At 41.2% G+C, this 25,976-nt stretch overlaps 1 protein-coding gene across 1 annotated transcript in view; it reads left to right on the forward strand.

Moving 5' to 3' along the window:
• Positions 1–25,976, forward strand: part of EGFR (epidermal growth factor receptor) — a 227,961-nt gene that overhangs the window by 194,068 nt on the left and 7,917 nt on the right. Inside the window, exons 17-27 of the mRNA XM_074988061.1 lie at positions 2,357–2,498; positions 4,599–4,721; positions 6,451–6,549; positions 14,158–14,343; positions 19,804–19,959; positions 20,780–20,855; positions 21,648–21,794; positions 24,795–24,892; positions 25,205–25,372; positions 25,486–25,533; positions 25,770–25,872. Coding sequence (XP_074844162.1) covers positions 2,357–2,498; positions 4,599–4,721; positions 6,451–6,549; positions 14,158–14,343; positions 19,804–19,959; positions 20,780–20,855; positions 21,648–21,794; positions 24,795–24,892; positions 25,205–25,372; positions 25,486–25,533; positions 25,770–25,872 — 1,346 coding nt within the window. The remainder of the gene's footprint in view (positions 1–2,356; positions 2,499–4,598; positions 4,722–6,450; positions 6,550–14,157; positions 14,344–19,803; positions 19,960–20,779; positions 20,856–21,647; positions 21,795–24,794; positions 24,893–25,204; positions 25,373–25,485; positions 25,534–25,769; positions 25,873–25,976) is intronic.

A 25,976-nucleotide genomic window follows, 5' to 3' on the forward strand; every position in this document is an offset into this window, starting at 1 on the left:
GTATGATTGCTGTTAGTTGGAGATCTGTGTATTTCAAGTGCATAGTTTCTGAGGTAAGATCCTTTGTGAAGATCTGAAAGTAAAATCCTGTTCTTGTGTACTGAAATAACTATTTTTAAAACCACAAGGTAAACAGAAAAAGTAAGTAACCCACCAGCCCGTACAGTGCTTACCATACAGAACCTTTTCAAAATGTTTTTAAAACTATTTGAACAGATACAGTGACATGCAGACTTTAGAGAGACAATAATGGTTCGCAAATCCTAGATTAACGGAAGAAATACGTGAATTGGGAAGATCAAGATTTACTACTTTTAAAGTCCAGAACAAGAAATGACTAGAAGAAAGGCATCAAGAGCTTAAATATGTATATAAATACATATATACTTCCAGTAGATCAGGCCAACATTTTTCTAATGACGTTTTATTTCATTTAAGAATGGCCCTTCTTTTAAATAAAAAAAAATGCAAAACTGTTGATTTTTTGCAAAATTTTCTCATTTTTCACCACATTTACCCTAAATTTTAATTGAAAATGTTCTTAAACCCTATTTTCAGTGAGTGAACGTGTTCAGTCATGGTTTCTATAATGGTTAGTGAAAGTGAAACTATTTTGGAAAAAATATATAAATTGGTCTATTTCAAGCCTGCAACTGAAATCGTGTTGAAGTTTTTGGTTTTTTTCAATACAAACTCACAAACACTTGAGCTATGTCTATACTTGCCCCCTACTTCGAAGGGGGCATGGCAATCAGCCTGATGGGAGATTACTAATGAAATGCTGTGATAAGTACTGTGATAAATATACAGCAATTCATTAGGCTAATTTTCCTCCACGGCAACTTCAAAGTGTCGAACTTTGAAGTGCTGACATGCATGTCGCCATGGACACTTCATAGTGCCTTTACTCCCCAAAATGCAACAGTTTGCATTTTTTTATTTAAAAAAAAGGCCTTTCTTAAATGAAACAAACTTCATTAGAAAATTTTTCACCTGATCTACTGTAAGCATGTATGTATTTTATCTATTGTATTTAAGCTCTTGATTCCTTTCTTCTAGACATTTCTTGTTCAGGACTTTAAAAGTAGTAAGTCTTAATCTTCCAAATTCATGTATTTCTTCCGTTAATCTAGGATTTGTGAACCATCATTGTCTCTCTAAAGTCTGCATGTCACTGTATCTGTTCAAATAGTTTGAAAAACATTTTGAAAAGGCTCTGTATGGTAAGCACTGTACGGGCTGGTGTGTTATGCTCATCCCTTGTTAAATGACTACTTTACTCATGAGTACTCGCTTAAACAAGGGACATGTTTACTTACCTTTATTCACTGTAGGAGTGAACTCCCCCTGCTAATACAAGCCTTACCCCCCACCCCGCAGGTCCAACCTGCCACAGTCTGACCCCCAGCCCCGCAGCAGCTTGACCCCTGCTGCCAGCCCCACAGCTCCAACCTGTGGCAGCCTTAACCCCTATGCGGAACCGCAGACTGGCCCCACGGCAGCCTGACCCACACATCTCTGCCACCCGGCGGTGTCCTAACTCCCCTGCCCTCTGCTGCCCCACGGCAGCCTGACATCCCCGCTTTCTGTCCTTGCCAGCCTGGTAGACCTAACCTGCCGCAGCCTGACCCCAACCCCCCCGCCGGACCACACACCCAACCTTCAGCAGCCTGAACCCCCCACCCACGCCACGGACCCAACCAGGCACCAGGTTTTAACCCTCCTTCCCACTCATGGCCCCAAACTGCCCTCAGCCTTTAACCTTTTCCAACCCCACAATCCAAGGTTCACTTACCTTTCAAAACCAGCGCCACCTGCTGCCACTCCTTCACAAGCTCTAGGAACCAATCGGAGACTTTTACATGTATTTTAATGAGAATTTAGGGTCCCTCTTACGAGTTTTCACCTACGAGCACAAAGTTGGGAACCTATTGTGCTCGTAGAGCGAGGGATGAGTGTACCTACTTTTTGGAGAATAAAGGCACTTCAAAGTGGCTGAAGTGCCCACAGCTATACGGCATGCCAACAGTTCGAAGTTTGACCCTTCAAAGTTGCCGTGGGAGAGAATTAGCCTAATGATGTGTTGCATATTCATCATAATACTTCGTTAGTAATCTCCCATCTTTGAAGTAGGGGGCAGGTGTAGACATGGCCTAAATGAAAACCTTCAAATTATTGACACCCTAGTTGCTTTGATTACAAGTAGGTCAAAAGAGAGCTTCAACTTGTCGCCTTAGATTGATCAAATTTCACATTCACATTAATCACATTTCTCACACGGAATGCCATATTAAAAAATATATCATATATTATTTCTTATACCAAATCAGATCTCTTCCCCATTTTTGTCTTCTAGCTCCAAAGTCCCATCCATTGCAGCTGGTGTTGTTGGAAGTATCCTTTGTCTGGTTGTGATAGCTTTGGGCATAGGGCTTTACCTGCGCAGACGTCGCATTGTTAGAAAGCGTACACTGCGCAGGCTGCTTCAGGAAAGGGAGGTAAGTATTGCAAACAGTTTCTAAATATGTTAACGAACTTGATTGGTGTGTCACAGCATCTCAGAAAGAGCTGTTTTATTGGGTCAAATTACTGTGGCCCTCGCCCTACTACAAACATGGAGTATAATATTATCTGGTTTTTGGATAAAGTGTTATGTGCAGTTCTGCTCTGAAAAGTGGCGATGTAAATATGACACCATATTGCTTAATTCTCAGATCTTATCACTGGATAAAAATTGTAATACCTTATAGTGAATTAGGTGCCTAACTTCTGCAGAAAGTCATTGGGAACTAGGCTGATTAGTCACGTAGGTGTCTGATCTGCTTATTCTAATGACAAAATCTAAGGAATTTTTTATACTGTTTTTACTATTTAGTAGTCCTGTTAGTGGTGCAGAGCCAACACAGCTGGATTCTATTCTAGTGCAAACGTCATGAACAGGACTTTATAGACTGAGTTTCAGTTGCAAAGCTAATGCTACCTTTAGTTGCTCCTTATTCCACTCATGTGGTTTTTTATTTTTGGTTTTTTGTTTGTTTGTTTTTGTGTTTTTGGAAAACTATTACTCACTAAACATGAGCCTAACAATAGCGAAAACACGTCTTTTACTATACTGTGAGCTATGTTCTGTGCTTGGAGTAATTAATCCAGAATCAAAACAAATCGGAAATGGCTCTTCCCTTTCTCCTTCCAAATCAGTTTTAATAAGATACTAACACATTGTATTCACAGTTCTAATGAAGACTGTTTCCCTCACTAGCATTGCAAAGTCAAGTGATAAAACTCCTGAAGCTGCCCTGCTTTTTGCTAACTTACGTAGCAACCTTTTATGAGCCTCTGTATTGTACAGTTGCAATGTTATAGCACATACCTTGCTTGGTTCATGTGATACCTTTTTGTACTCCTTAATATGAGAATTATTAATTGAAGTGAGAAAATGGCTGGCATGCCGAAAACAGATTTGTATCTGGCCAAATCTGTGTGTCCTATTAGGAAAGTTGTTCAGGGGAAGAAAACCACACCACAGTAATAGAAGGGGAAATTAAATGGTGGGAAAACATCTAATCTCTGTCATTGGAAGGAACTCAGTTGTTGTTTTCTTAGAAAAAATACTACAAAATTCAGAACAAATAAATAAAAGCTATTAGTCAACTTCAAAACCCCTTGGCTGCATGGTTAAATAAGTAATCTTCTCTCAGCATTTGCAGTAGTTCCCTATACTAAGCAAAGAAGGCACCTCCGATACTGTAGTAAATTCATCTCGTTAAGCAAGGCAAAGCTGCAGAATTTCACAATGATCATTGTATAACCTTTTAAAATGTGGACCTCTGACTTATTTTTAGAAATGAGTCTTTTATGGAATATGTCAGCATTTCCCAAAGTGTGTGGTCCATGGTCCAGTACCAGTCCTTGGGGAAAAAAAATACTGGTTCTTAGAAAATACACAAATTATCATGCACGATCCTATTAATTTAGTATGTTTCATATTTTCCAAAGTAATTAAGATAATAACAATAAGTTAGGCACTTACATATTTTATATCAAGATTTATATTATTATGTACTATTATTATTCTGAAAAAATAATAAATGTGAAAATGTATTCATTTTTTAAAAATGTGTTTTATATTTTGGGCCACAAGAGAAGGTACTGAAAAAAAAACAGGTTCTAACTATATAAAGTTTGGGAAACCCTGGAATATGTGATAATTAAACTGGTCAATATTATACACGTTTCAAGGGTATAAATTTTGCATCCTAAAATGAACAATAACATCACTCCGTGCTCTTTCAAAATGTTAGTTGCCATGCTTAGCTCACATCCTGCTCTCTTTTATGTTGTGTAAATCAAGTAATAATTCCATGGATTTTTTTCTTGTCTCACTGACACAGATGGAAGTCTTGAGTAACTTCACTGACGTCATGAACTCCAGGCATACTCTGGATTTTCATAGCTGTAAATCAGAGCAGAATTTGCACCACATAGGACAGAATTTGCATTATTACCAACAATGTTTTCTCAGTTTCAATAGCATGTGTTGCTTGTTTTCCTCCTCTACTGTATATCTTTCTAAAGTCCAATTCCTTTGTACACAATAGCTTGTTGAACCTCTAACACCCAGTGGCGAGGCGCCAAACCAAGCTCTTCTGAGGATTCTAAAGGAAACAGAATTTAAAAAGGTCAAAGTTTTAGGCTCTGGAGCTTTTGGTACTGTTTATAAGGTAAGACCACCATGTTGTTCTCATCACATGCATGCACACAAAGCCCTTTAAACAGTGTTTGCATTAGAAGCTGAAAACAGCCATGAATTATTATTTTTTGAATTATTTCCAAGCCATCTTTATCTTGAGCCAGGTAAGGGTGGTGTGTATGTGGGTGTGTGTGCGTATGTGTGTGTGCATGTGCAAGAGAGAGCGAGAGAGAGAATGCACAAGAAGGTATGAAAGCTACACAGCTGAGTATAGAGCCAGTGCATCTAATTAAAAAATACCACTGCCAGAAATGCTTTCTTAGGGATGTTCAAATGTTAAGAAGAGAAATCAAAGTGCAGCCAATTCAGTCTGCTGTGCTAAGCATAATTTGTTTTTTTAAATCTTCTCTTTTTATTTGTGGCTTACATTCATTGGGTCAAAAGAACCACATAGGGTTACGAAAAACCAATTGGACCTCCTCTGTTATGCAGAATGATTTCCCTCCCTACACCCATTATTCTTCCTTCTCTATGGAATTAACCTCTCTAAAAAAAATTTCTCAGTGAGGAAGCTTGAAGGTTATATACCATTTTGTACTGAAATGTAAAATATAGATTTATTTACCAAATTTCAAGTTTAGACCTTTGGGGGGTAGATTTTCATATGCTCGTAAGAAACTTAGGAGCATAAGTTTTTCTTTTTAATAGCACTTGTGAGCCCAAGTCTCCAAGTGTGCTTTTGAAGATTTCCTCTTTTGACCCCAAAAACCCCTCTGTCTAAATGGCTATCTGTTGCAGGAGACAGTACATAAGAAAGCATTCTCATGTAAATTTACTACTCATAATATATATTAAGGATTGAATTAATGTACAAGCCTTGGAGCAGACTGGCTGAAATTTAGTTGCGCATGAGAAAATCCCAAGTCCCATCATTCAGCATCTTATAAATTAGAAGTGACACAGTAATCAACCAAGTGAAAAATGAGTTCAGCAAAGACTGCAGGTTGAACCTCCCTGGTCCAGCACTCTCAGGACCTGACTGTTCCCGAGCCAGGGAATTTGCCAGATCAGGGAGATGAGTGTTTGCCCCTCCACTCCTGGCCACTGTCCCTCACAAAACGCTGCTGTTCATGTCTATGAGCACTCAGGCTCTACTGCTCCGGCCACTGGCACCCTTCCCATCAGTCCCAAATCCCACTGCTCTGGCAGCTGACTGGCTGGGCACAGGAGCTCCATGACTCTGTTTCTCCCTAGGCTAGCAAAACTTCTGGCTCCAGCCTTTTGTTTTTATCCCATGGGTGTTCCAGCCCTAGAGCACTCAAGGGATCACCGATGATGCCAGTCCAGGAAAGTCCAGATTAAAGAGGTCCAACCAATAATTATGTCTAATTGTGTCCAACATTGCCATGATTGTTAGCACTACTTGGGCATCGGTGCACACACATTGTCCTTTGTTCATCTTCTGGGCTCTCCACACATTTGACTCGAGGTAACTGCATATGCATGTTGTTGACGATCGGGCCCAAGAGATTGAGGCAGATGCCATCCATGAACAGGATTCTCTGCAGCCCTCCAGGGAGAGCAACTGCTATATACCTCTTTCACTGCCCGCTTAGCCTCCCCTAATCCTTGCTTGGAATGTTTCAGTCTGCTCTGAGAACAGCACAGACAAGAATGTTAAAAACATGCATTTGCTGTGACCTCAACGATAGTGAATCATTGGGCTAAGGAGCTAGGTAACCTTTTTGTGTATTTTATAGGGCCTGTGGATTCCAGAAGGAGAGAAGGTTAAAATTCCTGTTGCTATTAAAGAATTGAGAGAGGCTACCTCCCCAAAAGCCAACAAGGAAATCCTTGATGTGAGTTTTTATCTTCTTTTTTTATTATTAAATCCTTGCTTTGTGGCCATCTTAATGGGAGGGAGATTGTGTCCTATGCAGGGGGTGGCAGTGCAGCAGAGGGGACAATTGCCGAGGCCTGGTAAGTCAGAAGGGCCCAGGGCTACCAGCTGTCACTGCTGCTAGGGGGAGGGATAGCTCAGTGGTTAGAGCAAGGGCCTTGTAAACCTGGGTCTAAGAGTTCAGTCCTTGAGGGGGGTCTTTCAAGAGTCTGGCACAGGTTAGATTTAAATAAAAAATGTCAGGTGTGGTGATAGGTGCAAGGGACTAGACTTGACAACTCTTCCAGCACTATGATATGTGTGCAACCAGGGCAGCAGTGGTGGCCAGAACCCTGGGCCTTGAAATTACTGCTGGAGCCTTGTGTGGTGTGCTTTGGGCAGCACTGAGGGCTTTCTGGGGTGGCTACAGTGTGGCCCTGAGGGCTGCATGGGGAGGCCTGCCCCTTGTGCTCAAGGCCCCACTCCAAGAGCCATCTAACCCTACTCCCAGTGGACTCAATGGGAGACCCATCTGTTCTCATTGTAGTCCATGAAGCATTCACCATTGACTTCAATGAGGGCAGAGTTGGACCATAAGCAGAAAGTTTTCTGAGAACCCTCCCCTGAAATGGTACAAGCAATAATGACACAAAGTTTTAAAATGGCAAAGTAAGTCAGATTATCCATTAAAATATTTTAACAGTGGTATGTAATAGACAGTGGAACAGCCTCCCAAGAGAAGGTGTAGAAGATCTGTCACTTCAGATGTTTGAAATAAAACTGGACAAAAGATAAAAATGGGGCACCATTTCAGCGACTGCTCTCCCAGCGCCTCGGGGCTTTACAGAAATTACCGGTTATTACAGGTTACAGCAGATAATTACAGGTTATCAGCAGATAGGAATAAGGTGATTTCAAAGTTCCCAGGGTCCTTAAGAAAAGGACCCCTGTCTGGACGAGCCACACAGCAGCGAGCTGCAGCAATTTAGAAGTGCCACAGCCGGCCGCATGCGAATGAGGCACTAACCATGTATTTCAGCACTTCATTAGTAATCTTCGAAATGGCCATTTGCATGTCCATTTCGAAGTTTTGGGCTAGCGTAGACACGGCCATGGTGATACAAATAACAACAACAATAATGATAATGATTACTAATGCTCTTTGGACCGTGACATTTCAGTGCGTCTTAGGGTTACATGTATAGTTACATGGTGCTAAATGATGTGTGTTTCAAAAAAAAAAAACAAAAAACAAAAAAAAACCACCTCTCTTTGGCTCATGTGATATGGAAACTGTGAAAAATCATCTGGCCTTGTGAAGAAATCCAAGACCACAGAGTCCAGCTGGATTTTATTTTTTTCTTGAATCTAGCCCATAATTAATAAAGAAAAAAATACTCATGAATTCTACTTCTATTGTGCTTGGACAGGACAGACAGTGACTCACAGATAGAGCTGGTCCTGTGTCCGGACCCTTTCCCAACACCCAGGAGCTACCCAGCCAGCCTAGAAGTAGACATCCAATGCTTTTCGTTTAGGTCTGGTACATGGTACCTCCCACAGTGAACGGGGATAAATGGGGGTCAGAGTGTGATTCCAAGTCACAGTCTGCCTCCCAGGGCTGCTCCAGGGGCTGTGCAATAATGTACTTGACTTTGCTTGGAGAGCATGGTATACGTGTTTAGGAAAATAAAATATGGATGATTATGCTGTAACTATGTGTGAGTGCATATCCTTGAGAGTAAGGAACAACCAGGGATGGATGCAGATCTGAATTTTGCTGTTTGAGGCTAATAGTGTGTGCGTGCAGGCAGACACTTCATTTCCTTCACAAAAAGTTACATTAAAAGTTCACAAAGACTGCACAGCCAAGAAAAAGTTAGGAAATGCCAGTATAAAGATTACTCATGCACTTTTATTTCGGCCCCTGTGTGTGTATGCATTTTATGGTACACACTTTAATTACACCAGTGATATTGAGACCTCAGTGCTTCAGGGAGCCAAATTAGCCATCGGCAATAAACAAAGGAGCCAAAGCAGTGTGAAAGATGGGAAATATTTAGTTTACTTTGAGACTAATATATTCTCCCAGCAAATAAGTTCAGTAATTTAGTACACGTTGATAGCTTAATTTGTTAATAATATAGTGAACGCATTCTGACTGGTCAATAGCTCAGAGTGCTTAATAATTAAATCACTCTGTTTTAATATCATATGCTTCAAAGAGCCAGGGGGCCCACTAAAAAGCCACTGGAGGCTCAAGATTGACACACAGTCTGAGCATCACTCAATTATGTGATCAGATTTTATTTGCCTTAGTCTTGATAATCTCTCTGCAGCCCTGGACTGAAGCACACTCAGTCGCTCTGCAGGGCTGGTGTGCGTGCAGTCTGGTCAGCTCATACGTAGCTGTGCGTGGCTAAGAGTACTCACTGCACCAAGACATTTCTGAGAATTTAGCTTCCAAACTCTACACATCTCTGTTGAGCATGTGCAAACTGTAATGTCTTATTAGCTTGCACCATGGCTAATTTGGGGAAACGTTCACACACAGGGAAAAAGACACACCCTTGGCACCATGGCCACACCTCTGCCAAATGTCAAGGTCCTGCCCCCAAAATCTAGAGCTTCTCAATGAAATGGTTTCAAGCATTTTTAAAAAAAAAAAATAACAGGCAACAAATTATATTTTCCCTACCTGAGTCGCAGAAATGACTAGGCTTTTTCAGCTGAAACTTTCAACAATAACAACAAAATAAATCCACCTGAGGCTGACACCTGGTCTGGAAAAATTCAGCCAAAATGGTTAACATTTGGCAAAATAATAAGCAGGTGAAGACATTGGGGAAGTATTGGGCAATCTTAGCTATGGGCCTGCTTACAATAAAGCACTTTGGAATCCTCATTGCATCTAGCAGAATAACTTTCCTATTTCACATGTATATTGTAGAGTACTGATGTGGCACATCACTCTATTCATTTTCTGTTCAAATACAGAAGCAAAAGTTATTATTTTCAGGACTGATAAGCCAAACAAAAATCTATGCTGATTTTTAGGGTGTTTCCTTAAAAACTGGCTATATATTCATGACTTCCAACCATGTTTTTGCACTCCCTGGGTGCATCTACACTAGCCGGCTACTTCGAAGTAGCTGGCACAACGTCAAAATAGCACGCATCACATCTACACGTGCTCTGCACTATTTCGATGTTAGGCAGCGAGACGTCAAAATCGCTATTCCTATCCAAAGATGGCAATAGCGCCCTACTTCAACATTTAACGTCGAAGTAGGGCGTGTGTAGACAATCCATGCCCCACTACATTGAAATAGCAGGGTCCTCCATGCCAGCCATCAGCTGAGGGGTTGAGAGACGCTGTGCCCAGCCCCTGCGGGGCTCTGTGGTCGGTGTGTGCAGCAGCCCTTAGCCCAGGGCTTCTGGCGGCTGCTGCTGCTGCAGCTGGGGGTACATGCTGTGTGCACGGGGTCTGCAACTGGTTGTCAGCTCTGCGGACCGCGTGCTGTGCAGGCCAAGTGTGTCTGAGAGGGGCCCTTTAAGGGAGCGGCTTGCTGTTGCCCCAGAAGGGCTAGACCAGCCTGTGACCCCATCCGTAGGCTTTGCTGGCCCCTTATTTTGATGGGGAGTGCTTGTGTCGACGGCATCAGCCCCAGAGGATGTGTAGACGATACGCATTGAAGTAGCCTATGGTCTTACTTTGAAATAGGCTACTTCGACGTAGTGTGCTAGTGTAGACATAGCCCCTGACTGGTAGACACAAATAAAAGATGCAACCATACTATCAGCCTTCAGGAAGACCTATGGGAAAAGGAAAACTCACTGATATTCCCCTCATGGAGTTTTGTCCAGCGAATGTGAGGAGGTCCATTCCCTAAACCAGTGGAAGTGGTAGAGCGTTTGGCCCTTAAACTACATGCAAGTCAAGAAAAACACAGGCACATACTGCAAATGTAGGAGTGCATGGTCTACGACACGCCCTCCCCTCCCCCCAGCGCACACACACTATGCCCATCTCCCCAGGGCTCAGTTGCATGGTGTCCCAAGATGACATGTCCAATCCCCTGTAAAGGGCAGTTTCATAGCACAGAGGGCTCTATACAGGGGAAAGCTAATGCAGACCAAATTGTTTTACCTTTCCTAGAGTTTCCCTCAGACAGTGAGGATGGAGCAAGTCTAAACCCTGTACCTCCATTTCCATCCTTGTATGGGTCCCTTGATAACACAAAGGGCTCTTTGCTGGTGCAAATGACACACAAGCCGCCCTTCCTCTTTTATGTTTCAAAGAGCCACAATTCAGAGAACACATGGCCTGTGTGTGTATGTGAGAGCATGCACACATGGGTGTACTCAAATAGGCTGTGTCTACACTTGCATTCCTCTCTCGAAAGAGGCATACAAGTGTGGGAAATTGAAGCGCAAATGAGGTGCAGATTTTCATATCTGGCACCTCATTTGTATATTCTTATTTTGAAATCGCTTCTTTCGAAAGAAGAAAACCAGTGTAGACACTGCTCTTACCAAAGTAAACCCTATTTTCAAAAGAATCCTTCTTCCCATAAGAAAAGGGAACAAGGATTCTTTCAAAGATGGGGTTTTCTTTCAAAAGAGCAGCATCTGCGCAAGTTTTTGTCTTTCAAAAGAAGCTATTTGGAAATAAGAATATGCAAATGAGGTGCCAGATATGATTTCCCTCATTTGCATGACTCTTTCAAAAGAGGAATGCAAGCGTAGACACAGCCACACAGATCGGTCTCTGTGTATTTTAAACATTTGTATCTCATAAGTACATGTCAATACTTTTAGGCTTGTTCAATAAAAGAAATCAAAAGGACATTTAAAAGGTGATATAAAGAGGTCTGGAGAGAATAACACAAACTTGGCAAAAGCACCTTGCACCTAATTGTATATAATTCATGTAGCATGAAGGAAGGGTTAATTAATTGTGTTCAGCAGCTCAAGCTATTCTCCTGGCAGGACAATAGCTGTGTAACATTTGTGCTCTTCTGATCTGTCACAGTATTATTTTTTAAAGAGTTTAGCTATCTGTACTGAATCTTTTCCTGCTCTTTCCCATTGAAGTGAGATTCTTAGCAAGCAGCTGTTGCCATTTTTAGACCTGTTTACTTTGTAGATGACTTAGCTGATGGAATTCATTCCACATTTCACAGGAAAAGAAAAGATACAAAAACTTGGAAGGGGGGAGATAAACAGAACTTTAAAAAGATTTTACTAAACAACTTTCCAAGATCACTGATCCCTTGGAGGTAGTGGCTAATTAATAACAACTTTCTGTGAGAAGAATGGTTAGGTATTCAGCATGTAATACAGCATTTGTTCATATAATCCAGTTTATTCTCCAGCCACAAGCCCCGTTAGCTTTATTAGGGTAGGGCTAATTCAAGAGATTTGTTACCAAATACCAAGCATACTTGGAGTGGGTCAGAGTGTACCTCAGAGATTTCCAAGATAAATAGTTGAAACAAAGACTGGCTTTAATTTAGTAAAATATTTAAAGGGACCTATGACTGCACAATGGCTCCATTATATGATCAGTGGTTCTTCAAAGGAGCTATGGCCTATTTTACTTTGCAGTATCAGATTTAACAGGCAGCGTCAAATTCTGGAAGAATTTCATACTTTGTGTGGCCCATCCACCCACTCCACATGCTCAGTTCCCAATTTCCCAGTCTTTTGAGGTCTGTTCCTTATAGGCTGTGCAGCAGATGGGCAGTGAGAACATCTCTGAGTTCGCAGATTTTTCACTCAGTTAAAATTAATTCCATATGCATCTGACTCTGAACAGGAAGCAGTACAAGAAACAGCCTTTCTTTGTTGCTGTGGTTGTATGGTTTTTAAACCCTTTGGGATCAACATAATTGGGCCTCTATTCATATGGAAACATCTTACAGTATGTGTGGGGTACTGAACCACGAGGTTCCTATATAAATTATTCCGAAAACCGGTATAATTTAGTAGAGAATGACATGCTTTTCCTAGAAATTTAATACCACTTAGAATTTAATTGGCAATTATACCCTTCATCTAGAATTCTGTAGCTCAGTTTCAATATTTTGTAGTAAGGTGATCAATCTTCCTCCAATTCTCTGGGAATCTTTTGTGATTCTGCTCCACAGAAGACCTTTGTAAAGGGCAGCATTAGTGTGGCAAACAAAAAACACGATTATCCCTCAGAGCAGACCTCTCAACATCATTATCTCAGTATCATGTGGTAAATATCAGGTGTCAATAACACGTCGGCCTTAAGCTGGCATTGTGAATTAACAGTACAGTGGATGGAAAAAAGTATTCCTCATGGATTTTAGAGGGGTTTTTTTATGCCATTGGTTAAATGTGCTTCTAACAATAGCTCCCTGCCAGCCTCACAACTGTGTAACATCTGTCAGAAGCCTGTGAAATGATGATTAAAGTGCTGTCATATTGCATTTTGTTCACCTTTCTAAAGAGCAGAACTTTTTTCTACCTCCATAAATGAAGTGTCTTGACTTTGCTTGCTTGCTTTGGGCTGCTGTCTGTCAAGGAACGATTGGTTAATGTCATTCCAGGTGACCTAAAAGTTTAAATGTTCACCTAAAAGTTCGCTACTTGGGAAATTTCCCATTTAGTTCTGCATTAATGGTCAGTGCCATAAAAACAGAAACCAAAAGCAATATCTGTAGAATAGGGACAAAAACAAGTAGAGATAATTAATTAGCATCAAGCCTGATTTTTCCATAAGGCTTCCTTCTGAGGGCACAGCTTTGCAGTTCAGAGTGGGTGTAAAACAATTAGCCTGCAAACAATGGAAGTCCTCTGTTTCAAAAACAGGCCTAAAGGTACTCTAAAGTGGGGGAAGAACAGAGGGTGGGGAAAAAGACTTAAACTGGAAGTTAATTTATTGCTCTAATTGGCCACTGCATGCACAAAACCTAGATAGATTTTTACTTTTGGCATGGTCGTGTTAATGAATGTAGTAGGTGAGCAGCCGATCACACATTTATGAAAATCAAGCCCTAATTACTAGGTAGCTTTGATGGAAGGCTGATTTCATCCTGGCTCCCAGCTGCATAAAGCTGCCTTATAAACAGCCTTCATTGTATTGCTCATATTGCTGTTATGCAGAAGAGTTTACCAATCAGGGCCAAGATTTCAAAAACAATTGCTTAAAGTCCGATTCCTTAATCCTCATTTAGGTTGTAAAATATGTTTCCCAAAAATGCTAGGCACCTAAAATTGAATTTGAAATTATAAAGCCCTGTTAGGTTTCCTGGTTTTGTTTCTGAAAGTTTGCACTGAACACGCTTCTTAGTATACAAGAACCAGGGAACAGGCTGCCCTGGTGCCATATGAAATGATGCTTCAACACTGAGATTGAGGACATCACAGTACAATGGGAAATATGCATTGGCCCATTATATGAGAGAGAACATTTTACAAAAATGTTCAGAATCGGGAAAGTGCCAGTTTTATATTTATTTCTCAAGAGGAGCAGGGGTGACTACTTCCTCTTTCTTCCAAGTATTTCTGTCATTCATGAGGGACTGTTTCAGGGTGTTGTCATTTTTTTGAACAGGAAGCTTATGTGATGGCAAGTGTTGACAATCCCCACGTGTGCCGTTTGCTGGGAATCTGCCTTACTTCTACTGTCCAGCTTATCACACAGCTTATGCCTTATGGCTGCCTCCTCGACTACATCCGAGAGCACAAGGATAACATTGGCTCCCAGTACCTTCTCAACTGGTGTGTGCAGATTGCAAAGGTAAGTGAATGGCAAAACAGTGCCATCCAAAAGGCTGATCATAATGGGAACCAAGAGATCTGAACATTATGAAATCTAGCTCTGCGGTAGAGTGGAGAGGAACACAAAAGAATGGCATCTTATCATGTACAATAAATTTTACTCTAGGGTAGAAAAGTTTGTTATAGTAAAGATAAAATTTTGCATTTGTGTAGTGCTTTAGATTTTCAAACCACGTGTAAATGTAACATTCCTGCACAGTGCAGGGTTATCACCATTGTACAAGTGTGCAAACTTGCACTGGTTGCAAATGAGTGGAGTGCCCAACGGCATGCAATGAATCAGTGGCAGAAGAGGGACTAGAAGATGGCAGCCCTTGAGTGTCAGTCCTGTGCAATGCCATGCTTCTTCCAATAATCTATACATTGTTGCTCCAAAATGCTGTGTCGGTCATGCTGTGCCACTGGACAAATGTGATGGTAAAATCTTTTGTGTGTCGGGGATTAACACCCTGATTTTGCAGACTACAGAGGAGTGGTGAGCAAATGCAAAGCCTTATGTTACTAAAGCCTTATTTTAGTAGTGAAAATGTTACTGATGCTGGCTATGACTGCAAGACAGCGCTGCTAGGTCAAGTGTGGGCAATAAGAGACCTGCCCCTGGCAGGCTGCAAGGACCCTTTATTTACCTGTACGTCCACAGGTACAGCTGATCACAGTTCCTGTGGGCCATGGATCACTACACCTGGCCAAGGGTGCTGAGGGAAGTGGTGTCCTATTCCATACCAATTCCCGCAGCTCCCATTGGCTAGGAAGAATGATCTGTAGCCAACAAGAACTGTGAGTGGCCGTACCTGTGGAGACACAGGTACATAAAGCCTCTGGCAGCCCACTAGGAGCTAATCCTGGCAAATTGCGTCTGGCCCGCTGGCCACATATTGTCCACTCCTGCCCTAGGCAGCTCTTCTGTAGCTTGTGTGCAGTAAGGTGGTGTACCTAACCTTGGTCTGGCGGACATATCTCCCTATAACAAAATCACGATCACATGTGACACACATTGACACACAGGGAGGCTTGGCACAGAGACAAAGAAGGAAAGGCAGTGTGGAGACTAAATGATATTCTGTCACCCTTAGCAGTAATCCTTCATATTAGGGCTGTGCCACCATGACAGGGCAGTGTAAGGGATATTGCGCTGCTCCTATCTAGGTGCTCACTTTTCTTTGTATAAACAGAGAAGTTCTTTCTCCTGGCCCATCTATTCTGCACTTCTCACAAGCAGCGGTTGCTTGTTAAGAGGTTAAGTAGAGGTTGCTTAAAATTTGGAAATGTTCTGTGATCACTGCCCTTTGCAAGGTGTCACATTTGAAGTACATGTTTAAATGTTGTTTGCATTCGCATTTCTGTAACTTGGTGAAAAGCCTGGTGCCCTGGCATTTCCATTTAAATGGCAGGAGGCTGTAATGCTGCCTCTGTAGTTTTGGAGTACACCCGGAAAAACTTAATTAGCATGGAATGGACAAAAAGATGTCTGTGGATAAAAATGGGAGGGACTATCCACATTTGCAGATGGAAAAACCGCAACGTGGAGATTCCCGAGCTTACTAAGAATACTGACCACATCAGTAATGGCTCAGTGGCAGCTTGCATCTGCTATGTTACTATTTCATAGTGGACCATTTACAACACTGACTGTATATTCACGTGTCCATTTGTCATGCCTTTGTATAATGGTAACCAACCTATTCTAAAGAACATTGAGAAAATTGCTGGAGTTACAGTTAATATAACATCTGTGCACAGTAGAGCAACTCAACATTTCAGGGTTGTGTAAACATGAACTGGGGCAGCCCAGAGCAAGCAGTGGATCATTCAAAATAAAAGTTGTTCACAAGGAAAAGCATTAGCCATTAAGATTTATTGGCTCATTGTCATCATTTATTGATGGCATGTCTTACTATCATGATCTTACTATCAGTCCTGGGATGCTCTTTATATATTGTTATCTTCATCAATTATTCCATCCCAGGTAATGCAGATTTACACACCTGCAGCATAGGTTATTAGAAGATTGGCAGGGAAACATACAGGGTGGGAGAAATAGATGTAGTTTCTGTTATCTTTCTTAATGACACTAATATTCTCTAAGGTGTTCAAGTCCCTTTGACTCTCTGGCTGCACTATATTCATTACTGTCATATCTATTTTTAAATTACCCAGAACATATGGCACATTTGTTATCTCTTGGGACCTTATACACATTACAATTTTACCTGGCTATGGTTTGCTTTGGATAAACATGCTGAAGACTACAGAGATGTCCACAAACTACACAGCCCTTTTTCGCTCTAAGGCCACGTCTACATGGCGTGTTGCTGCCAGGAGGGTCATGCAAATGAGAACACTCGTCAATGCAAACGAGGTGCTAATTTACAAATTGTGCACCTCATTTGCATACTCTCACGTGATCACTGTCCCGGCAGAGGCGTCTGTTGCCACAAAACAAGCCATGTAGATGGAGTTCTGTCGGGACAACGATCTCGCGCAACTGTGCAAATAAGGCATGTGACTATGCAAATGAGTGACCATTTACATTGTCAAGTGCCCTCATTTGCATGACCCTGCCGCGGCAGCACGCCGTGTAGACGTAGCTTAAGAGTTTTGTAAAGTACTGCATGCAATTCAGTAAATAACCTTTATTCTATGTTTCACACAAACTGCCCCTGTTTCTAGTCTGTTTTATGGTAAGCTGATTATGGCACCTTCTTGATTTTGCCACTTTTGGAGATTTTCTCTCTTCTCTGCATTTCCCATCTTCCCCATCATTAATATGTCAGGGGAAAAATGATCCTAAAAATGCAGCATTTCATGAGTGACACATTCCTCACATCTGAATGGTTATCTTTCACAATTGTTCACTATTGTATGATTTTTCACATCCACTGACCCTCCAATTCTGAGCAGCTCCCACCTTCACAGCTACTAATTGATCTTCTACCGTAGTCTCTGTGTGTTTTTATTCCATGCTCCTCTTAAAATCCACACAAATAAAGATCACAATTTCTCCTCTCAACATTTTCTTTGTTACTATATCCACAAATCTTATCTAATTTTTAGAGATAATCCCCTTCTTTAAAAACACACACTGTTGTTTTTTCTGTAAATCACGGCAGATCTATTCATCTCTCTCAACTAAGAAGCAGGAAACAAACTCCCTAATGTATTCTTTCACGGTTTATTTTTGTTTCTCTTCCTGAATCTTTTTGAAATCATTTTAAGATCTCTTTTGGCTAATGTGTTTCATTATTGTACAGAAAGACTAGCGTTCAAATAAATGGTTTTTGAAGACAGCTTTTAAACTTCATAAATACAAAATGGGGAATAACTGGCTGGGCAGCAGTGTGCTGAAAAAGAACATGGAGATTATAGTGGTTTGCAGATTGAACATCAGAAAGCAATTTGGTGCAGCTGTGAAAAAAGGCAAACATCATTCTGGGATGTGTTGATTTGAAATGTCATCCATAGACCGTGGGAGGTAATTGCTCCACACTACTCTGCACTAGGTAAGGTCTCAGGTGGAGTGCAGTGTCTGCTTTTAGGAAAGATGTGGACAAATTGAAGAGCAGCAACAATGTTAGAAGGTTCAGGAAACCTGACCTATGAGGAAAGGTTACTGATAGACGGACCAGATGTGGGTAGTCTTCATGTATGTGAACTTTATGACCAGCACTGCCATGAAGAGTTCTCTGATCAATTCTTCTTTGTTAGCTGAAGGCAGAACAAGAAGTAGTGTGCTTAATCTGCAGCAAAGGGGGACAATTAAGCACTGGAATAGGCTTCCAAGAGAGGTCGTGGAAACCCCATCCTTGCAGGTTATTAAGAACAGGTTAGACAAACACATGCCAAGGAGGTCTAGGTTTAGTTGGCCCTGCTGCCCTAGATGACCTTATGATTCTAAATGAAAATATGAATGGCTTTAAGAATGTATTATAGTCCCCTGGTCTGCAATGTACTTTTTATATCCTGATCCCATGCTCTATTAAGAACATTTTAACTGTGTATATGAGCAGTCCATTGACCTCTGCGTAATATTAAGCATGTTCGCATGTCTTTGAAGGATTGTGTCTTAAGTGAATTAATTTGACTGATTCCTTGCCCCTCAGTTGCTTTGACTCTTAATAAGTCTTTTTACCAAAACCAATTTAGCTGGAGAATTATCTTCTTCCAGATTAAATCAAATGATTTTTCCAATGTAGGCTGCTTTTTATTGACAGCGTTAAGGGTTTTTTTTTTTTTGTTTCAAAAGCTCAGTTCATTAAATTTAAATATATTTAATTAAATTATCTTACTGATCTTATGCCAGTTTGTTGGAGTGGTATATTTTGGCAACATTAACCGCTCATAGTACATTGAGGAAGTTTTGTTAAAACACTTCAGTGTAAGATCTGAGGGTGGTCTAGCTAATGGTGGGGGAAGAATGGGAATGAAATCCTAGGGAGAAAATGATTTCCCCTAGTGCTTTGTCATCACATTAGTATGATCCTTTTTGTGCTGTGTTTGTAGACTGAAAGTGCTTTCTGTACGAATAGTTTAAAAGACAGCTGTGAATGATGGTAGCTCTTAAAAAGGAACTGGAAAGAAGTTTAAAAGCCTGAATATTTATCTCTGTTAATGTACTTCTCACACAAAGGGGTGAGGAGGGAAAGCTCCATGGTCAGAAATAGATGTTAGGTTCATGGCATAACAAAAGTAAACCAGCACAGTTAATCTTTTTATCAGCCCGAAAGAGCTTTACAACCAATATGGAGGAAAGTCTTATTCATCCCTCAGAGGAAATGGTATAAAAGAAGCATTCATTGTAGGTCAAGTGTTATCTAGTAACGTGAGTTATTGAAACTGTTTCAAGGGGAACCTGAAAAAGGGACCTGTCAGTAAACTCAGCCATCAAAATACATTTTTTGCGTGGTTGTTTTCCATCATCTTGGTGACAATTCGCCTAAGTATTACCCATTACAAACCAGTGTCTGGCATGATGAGGCAGAGAAACAGCTGCTTGGTATCATTACTTGTTTTTAGTGCCTTTTTTGTGAGAGAAAAAAAAAAAAAAGAGGAGTCGGTACCCAGCTGGCGCTCTCCCACCTTCTGCTCCCCACCAATCCCATGGCTGGAGCTACTGAGGTGCCCATACAAAATACATGTGTTTTTACAGTGTATGTGAAGTTAACCTGTAGTTTTCTCATTGTATGTATGTTAACATGGTGGGGTAAAATTTGGTCACGTCACGCTGAGGTCAGTCAGGTTGCACAGAGCATCATTTGACACACTGTTAAAGAAACATCCTTTATGTACATTTCTTGGGCTTTATCCCAGTAGAGCTGTTCCCATTTACCCCAGCTGCAGATCTAACCCTTTCTCCTCCACCTCACCTTGACAGAGCGTGTGTGGGCATTACAGTGGTGTGCCCATTGCATGTATTTTGTAGGGAATGAGCTACTTGGAAGAACGTCGGTTGGTCCATCGTGATTTGGCTGCCAGGAATGTCTTGGTGAAGACTCCTCAACATGTGAAGATCACTGACTTTGGACTGGCAAAATTGCTTGGGGCTGAAGAAAAAGAGTACCATGCAGAAGGAGGCAAAGTAAGAAGTAGCAGAGAACCTTCTTTGCATGTTTCATTGGAGGCAGATATTTACTCTTGTATATGAATCTGAAGTTTAAAAATGAGACACACAGGGTGGGATTTTCAAAAGTCCTCAGCATTGGCTTAATTCTGTTCCCAGTGTAGCCAGTTGGAGTCCATTGACTTTAATGCAGTTATCCCCATCGAGCTTCAGTGAGACTAGAGGTATGCGGATCCCGAGCCTTTTCAAAAATCTGCAAGTATAATGTCTGGGAAGAGCCAAGATGAAATTTGGAAAAGGGCAAGTCTGAATTCTGTCATGTAGACAAAACCAAATAATGTGTAGTTTATGAACAGAAAGGGAATACTATGTTTATATATGGAGACAGGCCCTTTAGATCTCATTCGACAGCTCTGATTGAGGGAATGTGTTCTAATAAGAAATTCAAGACCAGCTGTCTGTGAATATTGCAGAGAGCATAAATTGAAACCATCTGAACTCCAATCAGTCTTCGCTGTACAGCCTGGGATTGGACTTGTGCCCTGATCTGATATGAGATGTTTAAACAAACAACATCAAAAATCTTACGAAAGTTCAACTGTTAACTCGATTTTACATAATTCTTATCAGGGATATTTCTGCTGAAACGCAAAATTATGATCCAAGTTCCCTGGCTCAGTGGCAAAATCAGAACCATGATAATTGATCCCTGCAAATCTCACATGGCTTGCTATATATCTCAAACTTTCCACTGATGGTCAAATTATTAGCATAAAGAATTCAGCATTGCTTCTAGATCTGAAGTGGGTGTCTTATGACTGAATTGAATCTTGGCTAGGTTCCTATCAAATGGATGGCTTTGGAGTCCATTTTACACCGAATCTACACGCATCAAAGTGATGTCTGGAGTTATGGTGAGTCTAAAAATATGACTATGATTTTAGATGGCCAAAAATAATTGTAGGATTTGTTAGGGACACTACACAATCTACTCCCCCACTCCACTCCAGAAATTCAGTAATCCTTTTGTGATACTTACAACAGAATCTTCATAACAAAATGATGGAGAGAATAAATATGAATGATAGGTCAAATCTACGCTTCTTAATGAATTCCAACAGCAACTGCGGCCCCTAAGCAAAAAGGCAATGAGCCCCCACACATGAATAAGTTTGTATCCACGCAGAAGGGGGTCTGTTGACATTTGGGAGGTGCTGCACCTTCACTAACTGGTGGGTGCACTCTTCAGGCCTGGCCAGGGCTTCCCTTCCTTCCTTAGAGTTGCCAACTGTCTTAATTGTGCAAACCCAATAATTAGTAATTAGCAACTAATTATCTTTATGAGGATGTGAAGTTATGAAGCAGAGTTGAAAGATGGGATTTTACCTTCCGTAAAGCCCCTTTTTTTAAAAAAAAAAATCTATATAGCCTGGGTGATTATTTCAATGTGTTTTGTTAACACAGTCCTCATTAAAATAGCTGTCATTGTAAGATAGAACATTTTCTCCCTCCATGAATGGCTAGCAAATGAATGGGCCCTTTGGTGAGCTATACCACCTCTAAATCAAAGGTTAACACCTCCATTCTGTACCTTCAAACCTGCTGTTACTGGACCTAACAAAGCAGGCCCACTGTGCTTTGGGAACATTGTGAATTCTTGCTGACCTAATGAGACTCTAACCTTGTCCATTTCTCATACTCTTCAGGTGTCACTGTTTGGGAATTAATGACCTTTGGATCAAAACCATATGATGGGATCCCAGCCAGTGAAATTTCATCTGTCTTGGAGAAGGGCGAGCGTTTGCCTCAGCCTCCTATCTGTACCATTGATGTCTATATGATCATGGTCAAATGTGAGTTCAGCTCTTGTACAGGTCCATATAGTTCATACTAGTCTGAAGGAAAATGGTTCCAGTTACAGAACACTTGCAGTCTACGCTATATTCTTCAGATTCACGGAAAAACATGGTCATGTGTTATATGAGAAGACTAACATCATCACTGTAGGTTCAGATGTATGTTGAGACATCTCATGCGTCAGACAAAACATCAGGTTTTTCTTTACCCCAGCTAAGAATCCAAATTCTCATTTCTCATCATTGTGTTGGTTAGCCTGATATAAAAACTTAGATTCTAACAACAGAGTTACTCCAGCATTGCTGGGGTCAGAATCTAGGTTTCTGGTTTGGTGCACTAAGTCATCAGTCCTGATTCTCTTCCTGTCTTTTCATTTCATTTAATTCGATACATTAAAAAATACACACAGTTGGGGGAAAAAAAAGTAGCCTGAGAATGCAGACAACCACAATATTAGTTGCTGCGTGTGAAGATTTGAGCCAGAATCCCGAGCCTCATAACTAGTCTGACCCCTGATTTTTTATTACTTACACTGAAACATGATAAATGTATGGGAGCCAGCGGGTTTGGTAAAGCACGTTTCTGTGGTGTTGGTTCCATGTCTTTATTACCATGAGTATATTAAAATATGTTCACAAGTAGCTCACTAGGTGGCAATTAAGCACTTCCTTAGATAAAATTTACAAAGTCCTCAAAGAGGTTAAACTTTTCTTGGATTCAAAAAATTTACTTCTACTGATGCTATGGTTTCAGGAGTCTCTGAGTACAGATTTCTCACAACTACCAACAACAATAAATCACTCCTCCACAAGGGATTAGACTGCTAAAATGAGAACTTGGCAGATCTAATGGACAAACTGGTTGATTTCACATAGAGCTGGCTGATTTCATGACCTGCCCTAGTGCATGGCAATGAAGCACTGATTCAGAAGCCATGTGGCCTAAGCACTGACAATGATACTTCACTGGAATTTGCAATATTTCCTAATTTAGTGCAGTTGTAGAAATATTAAGAAGCAAGTCCATGGTTGAATACCGATAGAGCTCTGAAATACAATTTTACTGGTTAAAAGATCAGTCAATGAGACACGTTTCTAATCTGGAAGAAAAATCTAAACATGAGTTTCTACCAAATTGCCCAATCCTGTTCTTATTGAACCAGTGGGAATTTTACTACCAACTAACATGGAATCAGCCCAATACTAAGTTTAGTAAACAAAGACTACAGAAACACTTGAGGTAAACCTCAACTGAAATACGGATAGGTAGATCTAGCTATATATCACTTCAACTTGGAAATACAAACATAATAAAATGTATAAAATAATCATTGCAACACATTATAAGTAAAAAAACTAAACCAATCAATTATTAAATATTAATAAATGTATGACATTAAGTTAATGTTATATATTAAAACCTGTTTTCAATCTAATGGGCCAGTTTCTGAGCTAGTGTAAATCACTACAGAGCCACTGACTTGAGTTAGAATAATTAGCAATGAAGAATGATGCTGCACATCTCTGTGGTGGAGCCAACTGTAAATTGAGGTTTCTTTCAATGTTGCTGTTATAGAGCAACGTGTATTGGTTTTAAAGGGATGTGACAATATTCAACCCACAGTTCAGTTGGCCAACAGGTTTTTAAAACTTAACTGACATTACAACAACAGCAACCATATCTCAGATCCTCTATTAATTCCAACAGTGAGCCATATTCCCTGCATAGGCTGGAGTATCTGTGTCTAGGGGAAGCCCTTGTTGCAGCAACAGGAATTCAGTAGACCTTAAGGAGATGGGTATTCAATTCCCTGCTCCAATGAATATTTAAGGATTTAGACGAAGTGGAATAGCTTCAACATGGGGTTCGTTTCCCTGCCAAGGCAGAATTGTACTCTTCAGAACATCGGCTAATATTTAATGTGGACTCGAGAGCCCACCCTTGAGGAGTAGATAGCCTACTGGTTAGTATGCTCACTGGGAGAGGAAGATCTGATTTTGTCACTACTTCAAAGTGGGAATTCAAACCTGCATCTTTTATCTCCCAAGCAAGTGCCCTAAACCCCATCAAAGGCTTTAAGGGGACTTATGTACACACTGTCTCCTCCACCCATCTCCTCCTCTGAAGCTGCCTTGAAAAATGTATGTCCAGCCAAAACTAATCATGTCAAATTCATGGATAGTGTCGGGGCAGCCAAAACTTCATCTTCCAACCAATAAACTTTTTGTCTCCCAAAGTCTGCTGAACCCTGTTGACCTACCTGTATGGTGCTGTGCACAGGAGATGCTTAAAAATCAACAGTTGCTCATAGGGCCCTGTTCTGGTCTCACTTACTCATGTGACTTCTGTAAGAAGTTCACCCATCTAAATGACAACAGAATTGGAGCCAAATCTAGATACTATCAGCAGGCCAGGTTCTGACCAAATACACAGGGTGATGGGAGAGAGGAATGCTCCTCACCCAGTTGTGGACTGGCTATGAAGCTGGAATAGCTTCCATAGATCTGCCAGGTGGGGCGAGAGTCCATCAGGGCTGCAGCTTGCCAGGGCTAGCCGAGCACTGGTTTCCCAGTCTGTCTCCTGGTGCACCGTTCCCTTCCCTACCCTGTGGGCTACTGTATGGTGAGTTTGTGCGGAACAGAGATCCTGACCTTTTTGGGGCACTCTGTGAACAGGAGCTAAAGGATGGTACTTCCTGCATGTTGATGCTAAACAGGATTTTTTCTACTATGTCTCATCTTTTTAGTCTTACAAGAAGAGCGAGGGGGTATTGTTCTTAAATGTTTAAAAAAAAAAAAAGCAACAAACAACAAAGTCCAAGGAAAACTGCTGTGAATGGTTTCCTCATTGTTACAGTTTGATGTACCATGTGCCACATAATACACGTGTCATGCACCATACAGTTTATCCTGCTTTATATCCTATTTGAAAACACTCTCCAGGTTTAAGTTCAGCTGATTTGAGTTGTGCTTTGTTTTCCCATATTGTCCTTTCAGGCTGGATGATAGATGCAGATAGTCGCCCCAAGTTTCGTGAGCTGATATCAGAATTCTCCAAAATGGCTCGAGATCCTCAGCGCTATCTTGTTATACAGGTATTGATCAGAGCTTGTTTTACCAGGAAACAAAGATGTAAGCCATTTAGAAAGCTGGCTGGGGAAACAGCTGCAAATACAGGGCAGGGGTGACTCCCGGGAATGCCCATGGGGTTACAAAACAGATACTCTAAAGAGAGGCCTAACCAGAAATGCCAGATCTAGACTCTTGGCAAATTTACATCCAGATTCAAATTTTGCAGGTTAGACCTATCTCCAGAATCTTTATTTTCCTCCAGAGAAAGCTACTTTGCTGTAGTACAGCCTGGAGGCTGTCCAGCAAACAGCTCTTAACTGCTGTTTGGTTGACAGGGAGATGAAAGAATGCACTTGCCAAGCCCTACGGACTCCAAGTTCTATCGCACCCTGATGGAAGAGGAGGACATGGAGGACATTGTGGATGCAGATGAGTACCTTATTCCACACCAGGGGTTCTTCAACAGCCCCTCAACATCCCGGACACCCCTCTTGAGTTCACTGGTATGGAACATGTCACCCTTGTTCATAGATCTAATACATGAGCATTAATCATTTCCCAGGCAAGACAAAGTTTTACTTGTTTTTTTTAAATATCCTTTTTCTCTCTTTTGAAGAGTGCTACAAGCAATAATTCAGCCACAACCTGCGTTGACAGAAATGGGGTAAGTAAGTGTGAACAGCTACAGTTAAATGTCACGCATCACCATGTTAAGGCTGTGAACTGAATTAAGGAATCAAGTCTTGATTTTACAAAGATAGTGCCTCAGTTTCATCCCCAAATGTTGCCTTTTGCTTACTCCCCCTCCTTTTTCCTGCACATACACTCCTGTACACACCCACCTCTGTGAAATAGCCTAGACTATACGTGTTTTCTTAACCTCTACCTCTGACTTAGCAGGGTTACCCCATGAGGGATGACAGCTTTGTCCAGCGTTACAGTTCAGATCCCACCGGCATCTTCTTGGAAGACAGCATAGATGATGGCTTCCTGCCTGCTCCAGGTGAGTACGTCTGCTAGGCGTCATCCCATGCAGAGGTTTTGTTATGGATGAGCAGCCTGGCATGCCACCTGCTTCTCTTTGGATCTCTGAGGATTGTTGCTGAT

Source organism: Carettochelys insculpta, chromosome 2 (genome assembly GCF_033958435.1).
Source record: "Carettochelys insculpta isolate YL-2023 chromosome 2, ASM3395843v1, whole genome shotgun sequence".
NCBI lineage: Eukaryota > Metazoa > Chordata > Testudines > Carettochelyidae > Carettochelys > Carettochelys insculpta.